Source organism: Leptodactylus fuscus, chromosome 2 (genome assembly GCF_031893055.1).
Source record: "Leptodactylus fuscus isolate aLepFus1 chromosome 2, aLepFus1.hap2, whole genome shotgun sequence".
In the NCBI taxonomy this organism is placed as follows: domain Eukaryota; kingdom Metazoa; phylum Chordata; class Amphibia; order Anura; family Leptodactylidae; genus Leptodactylus; species Leptodactylus fuscus.
Window position 1 is genome coordinate 224924610 of NC_134266.1, and position 14619 is coordinate 224939228.

General features: G+C 42.2%; 1 protein-coding gene across 4 annotated transcripts in view; it reads left to right on the forward strand.

Moving 5' to 3' along the window:
* Positions 1-14619, forward strand: part of R3HDM2 (R3H domain containing 2) — a 100620-nt gene that overhangs the window by 56780 nt on the left and 29221 nt on the right. For all 4 annotated transcript variants that reach the window (XM_075265733.1, XM_075265736.1, XM_075265735.1 and 1 more), the window contains exons 4-10: positions 3335-3376; positions 4094-4180; positions 5446-5563; positions 7094-7172; positions 11877-11936; positions 13377-13517; positions 14181-14289. In XM_075265733.1, the coding sequence (XP_075121834.1) occupies positions 3335-3376; positions 4094-4180; positions 5446-5563; positions 7094-7172; positions 11877-11936; positions 13377-13517; positions 14181-14289 (636 nt within the window). The remainder of the gene's footprint in view (positions 1-3334; positions 3377-4093; positions 4181-5445; positions 5564-7093; positions 7173-11876; positions 11937-13376; positions 13518-14180; positions 14290-14619) is intronic.

Sequence of the window (14619 nt, forward strand, 5' to 3'; positions counted from 1 at the left end):
ACTGTATATCACATGACCATGGACCGTAAATCACATGACCTTGGTCAGAGTTTTATCCACTGAGTAAGCAGAATGAATGGCAGCAAGCAGAGATCTCGAAAACCAAGAGGAATTGATACAGAAAGTATATTGGAAAATTGTATAACTTTTTATTATACAAACTATAACATTTGTCTCTCAATATTAGTCTAAAAAGGGACAACACCTTTAAGGAGCTGGTTGAGTATCACTGCTGTGCTGTTTCTTTAACTCCTTTAGTGGAGAATGTGAGAAACAGCAGAGCAGATTTTAAAGGGGCTCTATGATTGGGAAAAATCATTTTTAGATAAGCACATCCTTGCATAGCCTTTAGAAAGGCTATTTCATACCTACCTTTTGTATGTGAATTGCCTCAGTAGATTTTCAATATGTCTGTTTTTATTCATATGCTAATGGTCTTAGACCGTGCACCGGAAATGTCTGTGTGCAGTGTCTGCTCTATGTGTATGTATAGCAGAGGATGCCGTGCTGATGACTCATCTCTGCTGTACGTGCACACAGAGCAGACGGTGATCACAGACACTTCCAGTGCACGGTCGAGGCTCATTAGCATATGAATAAAACCGAGCTTATTTAAAATCTACTGAGGCGATTTACATACAAAAGGTAGGTGTGGAATAGCTTTTCTAAAGGCTATACAAGGATGTGCTTATCTAAAAATGACTTTTCCCAATGATAGAGCCCCTTTTAAGTGCAACTTCCACTTGTTTGGTGAACAATTTTAGAATATGCTTTTTAAACCTAACTTACTTTTTAATAAAAAACTGACTCTAAAATTCTTAGCAACTCTCTCACCTGAACAGTTACCAGGGAAAAGCCGTACATTTGTATTACCAGTATGTAGAGCTGTAGCACTTGCCAAAAAGAGGCTGGTCACTTCAAATGGCTGTATCTATGGTTTAAGGCAACCTAGAAAAATGGAATTTCCAGCTTTCAGATGCTGCCAAGACAGTATGAACTATCAAATAACCTGAGCTATTGCTAGTCAGATCACAGTCAGAAATTTGAGCAATTTATTCAGTAGTTTATGGCAACTATTAAAAAAAAATAATAATAAATTCACATTCCCAACTGTTTTGAACTAGTGAGATCTTCATTTTTTAATATTGCTAAAATCCGGAACGTCGTCTTCTGTTTGAAGTGTCCATCCCCCTTTGGCAAATGCTACAGCTCTACATACTGCATGGATAGTGGTGTCAGCTCACTACTGTAGTGATTGGCTGTTCTGGAGCTCTCTGTATAATAACGGACTATGATGCAGTGACTTCTATATACACGGCCAGTCTGTTCAGTCTGAGTAAAACCATGCACACACTGACTTTTCTCAATGGATGGGAGTCTTACACTTTAAACAACTTTCATAACAGTGTATGGGCTCGTTCACATCTGCGCCCGGCACTCCGTTCTGCAGGTTTCTGTTTCCTGCACAAAACAGGGCAGGAGATGGAAACCTGCCGGCATCTTTCAAACCCATTCATTTGAATGGGTTTGAAAAGTGTCCGGCCGTGAGCACCGGTGAGTGTTTTGTGCTCTCCGCAGCGAAACCATTTTTTTTTTTTTTTTTTTTTTTTTTTTTTTTTTTTAAAACCGGACACAGAGTCGGACATGCAGTACTCTGTGACTGGTTTGAAAAAAAACTGTTTCGCTGCGGAGAGCATGAAACGCTCACCGGCACTCACGGGTGGACTCGGCATCACAGGTTTCCGTCTTCTGCATGCAGAGGGTGGAAACCTAATAATGGAGTTCAGGCGCTGGTGTGAACCCAGAGTTACCCGCTTCTCCACACCCCTCCCTGGTGGTCAGGAATTGTGCCCTTTTGGCCAGTGATCATTTAAAGAACTGTTCGACAGCTAAAATCTGCCATTGTGTATAAGTTCAGTTGCCAGTCGGTCAAAAATAAGTGTGTGGCATCATCTGTTGAATTTGGTTGATTGTGTACCAAATAGTGCCATAGCCCCCATTGAGCACTTTAGTTATTTATGATGATAACTCTTCATTTGATCAGTTGGCTGCGTTATACGTCAAGCTTTTTTGTGTATGATTTGGTTCATTTCACAGTTTTCAGCTATTTCCACAGAATAAATGATAATTATCCGAATTATAAGTTATTCCAAAGTTACACATTGATAGGTCATCAGTATCAGATCAGTTGCGTTTTCAAACCCAGTGTTCCCATTGATCAGCTGATTAAAGGGAACCCATCAGCGTGACTTGTGTTATGGACTGGGAGTTTAGTGTCCCACATAGCCCTAATGTAAAGCTGTCTGTGCCAGCGCCTGCAGAATGGTTCAGTGAAGTCAGGGCAAGTAAACTTCAGCGTCACTGAACCATTGCAGCAGACAGCGGGCACATTCACCATGAAGCCAAGGTAAGGTGGGCTCCTCTCTAGTTAAGTATTAAGACTTTTTTTTTTTTTTTTTTTAATTAAATGGGCGCATGGACACACTTACTGCAGGGTTATTTGGTTCACTAAACCCCTGTTCCAAAAGGACCTGGTGACCTATGTGGTTTACTGATACAAATCGCCCCCTGACAGGTTCCTTTTGAGAAGGGCCGCTCTTCCCTGTAGGCCAGGCACTGTGCTTGAGGACCTGTGCCTGGTATAGCAGCTTATTCACTTTAATTTTCATGGACAGAGCTGTAGAAGGATCACATGACTGAATTAACTTGATATTGATAACCTTTATGTTCTAGCCCCTTCAAAGGTATTGGCCCCTCATTGTTCTGATCGTAATGATCTATCCAAAAGATAAGCCATTAATATAAATGTCCCAAACTACCCCTTGTTGTCAGCCTGCTTGTGGGCACCCGCCATCATTTCAGTGCTAAAACTGAAGCAAGGATTGGCCAATCCCTTTTACTTATCCTTTTGAACTGCAGCAGTTTCCAATTGTATGTAAATTGAATATTTTAGGCATGAAAAGAGGGAAATGAAAGTTGGTCGTGCCCTGCTTATGCTTGCACAATGACCAAGTGTCCGTTCTGAAATGGCTTCATGTCTTCAGTTACAGTAGGAGATGGTGCAGAAATGACAAGTAACAGTAATCTGAGAAAAGATATTTCAGGTGGCAGCTAAGGATATATTATTTCACCTTTTATTTCTCTTTAATGTATTATTGTGGAAAATTTTAGTACCGTAAATCCATATATCGCCATGTTGCTGGTTGCTTGGTCATGACTAGACCATGTATGCAGGTGTACGCAAGCACTATGTGTAATCTGCTGTAGGTTTCTGTTACACTTATTGTTTCATTGTTTTTCTCTCTCCCTTCACGGACTTCTTCCAATGTTGTAGAGGCGGAATCCGAGCCACGGGCATGCCAGGAAGAGAGCCAAGGTACACTTAAGTTTAACCCTTACCACCCACATCTTGGAAACCATCACCAGCTACTTGTCTGCTTCTTATCCTCATTTCATTTTGACATCTTCTGTTGTATACTTCTTAATGTTGTCTAATTTTACATAGTTTTTTTTATTGTGTGTACAGTTCTGTGCCTATAAACACTGGAATAAATGGGATGCAATTCCACATGGCGCACCATGTCCTCTTTTTATTTCACCCAAATGTAAACCGAGCACTGAATGTGTTAGTCTATGGGGTGGTACGGTTGTCACATTGCCATGTAGCAGGACAGCTGACATTTCAGCTATGTAGCGTCCCAGCTTTACATAGGTTGATCGCTAGAGCGCTCCTCTACATTTAGCTATAAGCCACCCCAAATGGCCACAGTGCAGAGACACTAGAACAAAAAATTATTCTAGCTTTGTGTGACCCTTTCCCTTCATACATTACATAGTCACTCCATCATTTTAGTAGATGTCATGTATTACATGAACAGAAATGGCGGACTATAAACTCCCTAGAAAGGGTTTTGTGTTGCGACAACCCATACATCATTTTGTAATGAACTGTGGTGTCTTAATACTACATAGCTCCAAAGAAAAAAAAAAGAAAAAAAATGTGACTAGACCTCCTCACCACCGAGTGTCAGTTTTTATAGTTACCAGATTTTGTGGCTATCAGATCATATATCATATGTATTTTCCTTTTCAGTCAAACTCCAAGTTAAAATTGGTGAGAAGCTTAGCTGTGTGTGAAGAGTCATCTGGACCATTTGTGGATGGCCCTGTGGAACCTCAGGTAAAACTGGGACACCTTTGATTTTCGTATGTCATATTAATGTGTGTTAGGGCCGCTACACTGTATATGTGTATAGCAACTGATAGGACAATTATACATTTTTAACTGCTTGCAAATCCACCATGACACCTGTTAAGACAAGGCCTGTTGACTTGCGATGGTTTGTCTGGCTGTGAAAACTGCCAAAAATAGGATGGGGGGAGGTGTTAATGGATATGCGGTTATACAGTAGCTCTAAGTAGTATCTTTAGGCCGCAGAGAGAGATGATCTGATCATTCCTATGATAAAACTGCAAAGCTGATCTCCCAAATATGGTGTAAAAGGGCCTAATATTTCAAAAGGAACTCTGCCAGGTAATCTTGTTCCTTAATCATTTTTTTGGTGGGGGTGGTGGTGCTGCTGCTGAGTGGTCATTTTCTGTGTTTTAAGAGGCACTAGTAAATACAGTTTGACTAGAAGCAGCGAGGAATCCATGAGACTTTAGTAAGGGCTCGTTCACATCTGCGTTGTGAACTCCGTAGTTCAGGTTTCCGTTTCCTGCCTAAAACAAAGGCAGGAGACGGAAACCTGCAGGAGTCTTTCTCACCCATTCATTTGAATGGGTGAGAGAGATGTCCGGCCATGAGCGCTGGTGAGCGTTTTAGGCTCTCCGCCGCGAAACCGGGTTTTATAATCCGGACCCAGAGTCGGACATGCAGTACTCTGTGTCCGGATTAAAAAAATTCGGTTTCGCGGCGGAGAGCATAAAACGCTCACCGCCGCTCACGGCCGGACCCGGTCTGAGCTTTCCGACTTCTGGCATGCAGAAGACGGAATCCATAGAACGGAGACCCTGAACGCAGGTGTGAACCTAGCGTAAGAGATGTTTACCTGCTGCCCAAAAACTACTTGACTGGTATATGTGAGGCTGATGTACCAATAAGTAACAGTGCAGTGTGTGAACATGTAAATACATCATGAGTCAGCCACTACTTTACATTCAAGACCTTGTCCATACTATGGCTCTGTTTGTATGAAGCTATAACATCCCTAGGGGGTCTTTGATTTCATACAGAAGTTTTTATAGGCAATGTACACATCTGAAAGATTTTAATAAAAATCTGTTCTCTGAACCCTTTGACTGCTGGAAGCATATCTTATAAGAGAGTGTATATGACACTGATAGAACTACACATCTCCCTGTGCTGAAATACCGCTAGTATGTCACGAGCAGCGCTATGTCTGTATCATGTGCACTGTGTAACTGATCTTTATTCTTCTGCAGGATGTCATACAGTTGCATATCAGCTGCCCATCTGATAAAGAGGAGAAGTCCTGCAAAGATGGGTCGGAGAAGGAGGAAAAAAGTAAAGAGAAGGGGCCAAAGAAAATGTTGTCTAGAGGTTGGTTTTCGTTGTCCCATATAGACAGAGAATCTGTGTGCGAGTGGTGTTTGATAGGTAATAATTTAAAGGGGTTACTAGAATAGGTAGGTGGTATAGGTGAGGAAGAAATTAGTATAGTGAAAAATTAACTCAAATTAACACTAAACCTAGAAACTTTGCAAAAAATACCCCAGCACTACTAGCATTTATCTTTTTTCTTTGGTCCTATTTTGTTTCATATTTCTTTTCCCACAACTTTTTTTTTACAAAGTCCAATGTAGGAATTCTCACTCCCTATAGACTGCCTTTGTAAATCTTCCAGCCATCACTCAACAAATTTAGACAACTCATTGTTTGTGTGCAGCATTGACCGGTGTTTAAGGATGTGTGTGGGCTGAGCTATCACACACACTGATGCAAATGCAGTCGTCTTATGGCACTGGTCCCAGTATATAAGGGCTGTTTGACATGACACCTGGCTGCAGCAGGAGTATTACTCCTCTACCCGATCAACAACACAACAAAAATAGTTAGGCCACACATATATGAATATTCAAAAAAAAAAAAAAAAAGCCATGAAAAATGGATGCAGCATCCTTCACTGCTGTATTGCTTCTGTGGAGCATCCGTTTTCATGGGTCCTTTGTAGACTTGAGTCCTAAATGTACAAAAATAGGACATGTGCTATTTTAAAATGGACTGTCAAAAACGGGACATGTAAGTAGCCATTAAGTGTAGTGCGTTCAAAAAACATCCGTCACACAACTTAGGGCTCGTTCACATCTGCGCCCGGGGTCTCCACTTTCAGGTTTCGGTTTCCTGCCCAAAGCTGGACAGGAGACGGAAACCTGCAGGCATTTTTCAAACCCATTCAAATGAATGGGTTTGAAAAGTGTCCGGCCGTGAGCGCCGGTGAGCATTTTGTGCTCTCCGCCGCAAAAGTTTTTTTTTTTTTTTTTTTTTTTTTTTTTTTTTTTTACCGGACACAAAGTCGGACATGCAGGACTTTGTGTCCGGTTTCGGCGCGGAGAGCACAAAACGCTCACCGGCATTCACGGTCTGACAGGTTTCCGTCAGACCGACGGAAACCTAATAACGGAGACTGGACGCTGGTGTGAACCCAGCGTTACGTGTGGCCCTAATCTCCGTGTCGTTTACTATTCCTCAACCATAAATGGAAAATATCAATAGTAAGTAACTTGTGTTCTCTGAAGGGTTTCTGCAAAACTTTTTGGCCATGTAGAAATTCCTGCAGTGGGGACAAGATGATCTCCGGTTTACTTTTATAATTTAATTTCTAGGTTTAGCGTCCCTTTAAGCGTCCAGTGTTGAATTACTGTTTATGGCTATGTTCGCATTTGCGCTTGTGGCTTTGTTCGGAGCCTCTTTTGCAAATTCCATCAAATTTGACGAAAGATTGAAACTGCGAGCAGGTGTGAACAGAGCCTATAGTGAAATCAATACAGTTCCATTTTGATACAAATTCTATATGCAAAGTTCTAGGTCCTATTTTGCTCCTTATAGTGCATTCATGTTTTATTCTTTCAGATTCTAGTCAAGAGTACACAGACTCTACTGGAATAGACGTACATGAATTTTTAGTGAACACACTGAAGAATAACCCAAGGTATATTTTTATGCCTGTAAATTTAGTTTCTATTTTTGGTATTGTCATAGGTAATGAATGCCAGAAGCATTGTGTTTGCTTTCTAGTACATAGCATTACGGTTTAGGCAGTTGTTAATGCTGGTGGGATAATTTTGGTGCATACTTCTCATTAGAGCTCTGTGAAAGCTGTTTCATACAGTAATATTGTAATGCCGTACCCTGGGGCAGGATCTGCTAGTTTTAGTATGCAGTGTATGAGGGCGGTAGATGCTCACATAATGTGCCCATATTGAGAATGGACGTGTCAGCTGCAAACCTGATCTAATGAGTAGAAGCCACAGAGCAAAGCCTCTGCACTCCTTCATGATGTTAATGACATGGACACTATGCAGTCCGTGCTGTTATCTGCAGTTAAAACTAAGGAGTTATATTAGGAAAATACGCTAACTATTGCATCCAGTTTATAGGGAGCCTGTCGTGTCCAACATCCTTACCAATTTAATAAAAGAAATGTGTAAGGGCCGCCCATAGGAGCAGAAACATATCTTTGTAGCCGTGAAGCGATGCAGAAATAGTCATTTTTTTATGGATATGTGAATTAGCCTGCACGCACTGCAGGATGGGGCACGATCTGCCTACAGCCAGCCAGCCAGAAGGGCCTCGGGTCTCTTTTGGAGTCTCCACCCAAGTCCTTCTTCAGCTGTGGTGGATAGTTTCATCCTCAGTCTGGACTATGGCTGACTGTGGGAAGATTTGGTAAATCATGTCCCATCCTGATGGTCTTGCAGTCTGAAAATGCACATCCATAAAAAATTCTGTATAACTTGTAATCTATTTTTAAAGGGATTGCTCCATTACAGACACAAGATGGCGAGCAAGTGTCAAATTTCTGGGGACTTGGAAGTACCTCGAAACCCTCTCTGAAAGAAGTGCCAGAGCGGTGGCATGCCTGTTCTCCATTTCCTACTGTGGGGCTTTCTCTGACAGCCCTATAGAGGCACACTGACACTTTATTCACATGGAGGCTTCTGGCAGCCTATTAAGCTTTTGGGTTCTGATAATCCCAGGGGGTCCCACTGGTAAGGGATTTCACACTTGCTCCCTATCCACACAATTCATAGTATAAGTGTTTGTATGGCACAACTTTTTAAAATCCAGCTTAAAGGGGTGTTCTGGCTCCAAACTGATTTTGGATACTGATAACCTATCCACTGGATAGGATAGCGGTTTATCTTCTAATAAATTTTTACTACATGACAGATGCGCAGATCTGAGTTCTTTATATGCAACACTTAGCACGAAAAGCAAATCTGCTGAAAACGGCCTCTTATACTGTTCACCCTCAGAGGCGCCTACCGATCTGTAAACATGGATGAGCAGATATCTGCTTGTCTCGTGCGTTGTGTTTCCCAGTCTGTCGCTAGCCCTCACAAATAGCGTGTTTTGTGGCTCTTCTCCCAGTTATACAGGTGGGATATTTATTATTAGCATAGTTCTATGCACTGGCAATGTCTGTGGTTATAGCAACTGTTCTTTTGGAAGACATGCACACAGAAGCGCACACTGCGGTAAAGCCCAAAGAATTCATGAGTTATGCCGGACTGGATCGATCTGGACTAAATTTTGTGGAAGGCAGTATCATGGTCTGTATTTTGCAGAACCAAAAGTGGGTCTAAAATAAGCGAGGTGCAAACATTTCATTGCTGCTTTCTCTCTATTAGTTCCACTTGGATTTTTTTTACAGACATGCAGAATACTGACCTTACACTGAATGTGGGAAAGTGTCCATCATCTCTTGGTAGTACTTAAGGCAACACTCTAGTAACGTTTCTCCTGGATATACCTATTCCATGTTACACACACACGACATGTATGACCTTATTTAGTTATGACTTTCATGTCTTCTTCACTTCCTGTGTGGTGGACCTTACCACAAGTGGAGTGGGGCACATACTCCTATTACAGGTACTGCTAATGATTAGACAGCTGCTGTCATACCCAATTGTAATAAAGGAGATCACAGGGCAGCCTCCCTGACTGTATACTGATAGCCTCTTAGATCATTCAGGATAATGTAGAGAAAAGAATTGCTACACCATTTCCCCGCCAGGCAGAGATGGTCCTGTCTGTAGCTGCCCTTGTGTTGCTATATTGAAGCATCTTGGGATTGATGGCATAGAACAGAAAGAAAAATCTAAGAACCAAGATGATGTCTGAGCAGAGGAGGAACAGCTGCAGGGATGTGAGTGCAATATACTGTACATAAAAGAAATGCAGAGTACAAGACAATCCAATGATGCATGCAGGCGCGGAAGACTTTCTTTACTTTGGGGTTATTTTCAATGATCGTTAGATACTGAAAAACTTACAGGAAGTCTGAAAATTCCCCAGATTTATTGTAGTGACCAGTACATCTGGTGCAAGTTAATGTCAAGCCACGTCATGTCACTCTGTACGTTGGGGGCGCATTTTCAATCCTGCTCTTGTACTCAAGTAGGATGGGTACTGTCATAGCAGTGGGAGGATCAACTCTCAAACTCCTAGAGCACATGCTCTTACCATGTCGCCATACATTACATAAGAAAATGAAGGTTTCTTACCAGTGAGACAGAGGCCACATGTGGCAGAAATTAAAGACATTTTAAAGTCCCAGCAAAGTAAATTAGATTTTGTTTCATGTCATTTGTTCACCTTACACCCGCTGTGAAAACAGGGCTGTGGAGTCAGTAGACCATACTACCGACTTAAAGAGGACCTTTCACCAGTTTTGGGCACATGCAGTGTTATATACTGCCAGAAAGCCGACAGTGCGCTGAGTTCAGCGCACTGTCGGCTTTCCCGATCTGTGCCCGGTGTACAGAGCTTACGGTGCCGGTACCGTAGTGCTCTATGGTCAGAAGGGCGTTTCTGACCATTAGCCAGAGACGTCCTTCTGCCTCGCGGCGCCTATCGCGCTGTGCTGTGGAGCGGGGAGTAACTCCCCCCTCCCTCTGCTCACAGCGCTCGTCCATAGACGAGTATTATCAGGAGAGGGAGGGGGAAGTTCCTCCCCGCTCCACAGCACAGTGCGATTGGCGCCGCGAGGCAGAAGGACGTCTCTGGCTAATGGTCAGAAATGCCCTTCTGACCATAGAGCACTACGGTACCGGCACCGTAAGCTCTGTACACCGGGCACAGATCGGGAAAGCCGACAGTGCGCTGAACTCAGCGCACTGTCGGCTTTCTGGCAGTATATAACACTGCATGTGCCCAAAAGTGGTGAAAGGTCCTCTTTAACACTGATGCCTCTCTTCTTCCACAACCCAAATACATGGTTGACAGCCACGGTCAGTCAGGAGCAGTAACGCTTCTCTAATCCATGAAAAGCTAATGATTACATTCCTATAAAAGTAAATATGTAATAAACTATCCATCTAACTAATTATACAATATCAGGTATATAGTTTTAAAAATAATAATTTCCTGACAATGCATTCCCTTTAAAGACGACCTTTCATGACTTTGGGCACAGACAGTTCTATATACTGCTGGAAAGCTGACTTCAGCACACTGTGGGCTTTCCCGATCTGTGCCCCGGGTAAAGAGCTAGCAGTGCCGGTACCGTAGCTCTTTACAGTCAGAAGGGCGTTCTTGTCAGTCAGTCAGGTACGTCCTTCTCCACAGCAGCGCCTATCGCGCTGTACAGTGTGAGCGGGGAGGAACGTTCCTCCCGCTCACACAGTACAGCACGATTGGCGCTGCTGGGCAGAAGGGCGTCCCTGGCTAACTGTCAGGAATGCCCTTCTGACTGTAAGGAACGATGGTACCGGGACCGATAGCGTTTTACCCGGGGCACAGATCGGGAAAGTCGACAGTGCGCTGAATTCAGCTTGCCAGCAGTATATAGAACTGTCTGTGCCCAAAGTCATGAAAGGTCCCCACTGTGAGACTATTATCTTATCTTAAGGGTCTTATAATGTGGTGCAGTCTAAACTACTTTGGGGTAGGTTGGGGGGGGGGGGGGGGGTGATTAACTGAAACTGAACATCAGCCAGGGTAAGCAGTGTGATTTTGTTCATCAGTTATTTCGGGTCGGTTATTACAATATTTGTGAGGTTCTACCAGCAGTTTCCTTTTGGACTGAACAGTTATCATAATTGCTATTCCTATACTCTGGATTCTTTTCAGAATTGGCGGAGTCCCAAGGGGAGGTGATGAAACATTAAAAAAAAGAAAGTGTGACGTCACCTGTGCTTCGGCGCCACTCCCTCTTCTGTTCCGGTCCTCTGCCAGCTAAAATTGGACAACTTTTTTAACGTTTAAATCAGCTGGTCACAGTGAAAAAAAAAAAATAATAAAAAATGCATACCTCGGCATCTCCCGGGTCTCTTCCAGAGGTCCACAGAAGAAGCGGGACGTGCGGGAGGACACTGGAGCCACGGGGACAAATCAGTATACTTTTTTTTTTTTTTTTCCACTGTCCCCAGCTGATTTAAACGTTAGAAGGGTTGTCCATTTTTGCCCGAACAACCCTTTTAATCGAGGCAAAACGCCAAATTAATTTCGTCCAGCGCTACCACATGGAAGGTCACTTTAATATTTTTTTTTGGGGGGGAGCTTTTGCAATCATAACTTTAGATTTTCAGGTTTTTTTTAGATGCTAGCCATTTCTACTGTAGGAATGTTTCTTGTTGTGTATCTTAGAGATCTTCTAAGTTACTAACCTAGAGTTTAATTCCCTCAGGGACAGAATGATGCTGCTAAAATTAGAACAAGAAATCCTTGAATTTATTAATGACAATAGGTAAGTGCGATGGCAGGATGGTCTTCAGTCTGTAGATGGAGAGAATCCCGTCCTTATTTAAATAAACAAGCGGCTGCCTGCATATATTTAGCATGTGATTTAGTGCGAATCCCAAAGGTTGGGGTATTTTTATTTCTTGACCTATTTAGAAATAAACATCAAAGAATAGATATTTTGTCTTCGTGTGATGCTACCGAATGAGGTTGTTTAAGTAGAGCACATGAATACATTTCTCATAGATCTGCAATCCCATATTCATCCAGTCTTTGTAAATCCTTTTTGCTAATGGCCCGTTAGTCATGTACACTCCTGTATATGGGGATCTTCAGCCCCTATGTATGGATTTGTTTCTCTAACTCCCTTTTTCTATAGGGGAAAATAAACGTTAGAATCTTAATGATGTTTTCCTGCTCAGAAGTAGCTTGTTCCATTTTATTAAGAAGCTGTCACCCCTCCTGACATGTCCTGACAATTCTAGAGCATCTTTTCTTTCTCTGCGTTGTCCTCTTCCTCTTTTATTCCTTCTACAAGTATATGAATATGACAACTGGGTGTTACCAGTTTGGTGTTTGCACAGTCTCGTAATGTCCAATCGGTTCTGCAGTTGTTGTTCAGTGTAGGGATACACACCATTGACAAGGTGGATGGTAACACCCATTTGTCTATTTATACATTGTTATTAGGAATAAAAGGGTAAGGGCTCGTTCACACATGGCCAGTGGGGTGGAATTTGGACGCAGAATCCACCTCCAAACCCGCCTCTATACAATAGAGGTCTATGTAGTCCGCTAGTGTTCGTTTTTCCGCTAGTGGTTTTTTTGCCACTAGTGGAAAAAAGTGGTGACATGACCTTTCATGAGGCAGATTCCGCCTCAGGAAATCAATACAAGTGAATGGGAGGCGGAAAACCACTAGTGTTTTTTTTTTTTTTGCCAAAAACCGCCTCATGTCCAAAAAACGCTTCCTAATTCCTGAAGTGGTTATTTTCAGGACCAAATTCCGCCACCCCCTATTCACGTGTGAACTAGCCCTTATGGCACAACATAAGAAAATATACTCCAAAATAATTTCCTGGCCAATACAACTACAGTGAAACCAAAAGACCACCCTTGTATCCAGATGGCAAAATGGCAGATAAAAGCTGGTGGGAAGGATTAGATGAACCGGTGACTAGAGAAGAATATGTTTGCATTGCTCTATGGTTCTGGAATAAATCTGAGGCGAAAATGTAGATGCAGAATTTAGCGTCCATTGAGGAAACCCAGTTTGTAAAGAATTTTTAAGTTTGACTCATCTGCATTGTCAATGACGAACAATAGTGGGATGATGTGGCTGGGTGTGATGGGATTAATCTGCACAAATTCCAATTTAGGAGATTTTATGTATTTAGTTTAGGTTTGAGTCACGCTGTAAACTGCCCTGTTTCTTTTCTCCCTTCAGCAATCAGTTTAAGAAGTTTCCACAGATGACCTCATATCACAGGATGCTTTTGCACCGTGCTGCTGCCTATTTTGGCATGGATCATAACGTAGACCAAACGGGCAAAGCCGTGATCATTAATAAAACCAGTAACACACGAATGTAAGTGGTTCACTTCATACTGTACGGCATTTGTGTTTAAGAAATGACTACAGGATCAGACTACATAAATTTAGATTGTTGTCTGTGCTGTGGTAATACCCACTATATGGCCAAAATAGGTGGGCATTTCAGTTGTATCAGACTCCGTATTGGTACAATTAAGTAGATAGCCATGCAACCTCCATAGGAACGTAGTACTGTCAGCTTTGTAACAGATCAGTTAGTAGAAATTGTGACCCAGTCAACTGTAAAGGCGATTTCACTTATATAAGTCTTTATATAACTTATATACGGCCTCAAAATCCTGACCAAAAACCCCCATGTGAACTTGAAATGCCAGTTTCAGCTGGTTGTCCTGTAAGCTCATATTGGTGTAATGTTGTTATTCCCGGAGTCCATATATATTCCATATCACATATATTCTTCAAGGGAGCTACATGCACAGAACTGTAGGATATATGTTTTAATTTTAGATGTATATTTTATTTTTTTTATGTTCAGTTTAAAGAAGGGCTATGGTACAACATGTGGCTGAAGGAAACAATTGTGGTTAGATATTGCTTGTGTGCTTGCATAGACTATGGAGCCGTACAAAGGCCTCCTCTTACTTGTGCTTTACCTATGTTGGCGGGTTAGTTATACAGATTCTCTTTTTCTTATCAGACCTGAACAAAGGTTCTCAGAGCACATCAAAGATGAAAAGAACTGCGAATTTCAGCAAAGGTTCATCCTAAAGCGGGATGATGCCAGTATGGACCGTGATGATAATCAGGTAGAGATGCTGCCTGTGTCTTTTAATGATCAATTTTGTACCACTCTCTGTGGGATAACTTAGCATTACATCCAACTAACTCCCGGCATACTCGCGTCTATATCCAAACAATGCCCTTGCAAAGCCTCTTATCTTTAGACTTTGCTTTTATTTGGCCAATGCAGAAAGACAAATTCTGAAGGATTGCCTTAGCATTGTCCTTCCATGTAAAGCTTGGCAGTGTAATATCTCTATTAGAATATCACCTTGTGCAATGTTGGGTCTAAATTCCTAAAACAATAGTTAAGCACAAATTTTCCACCTTCATGTAGGGTACTACGGTGGTCAGTA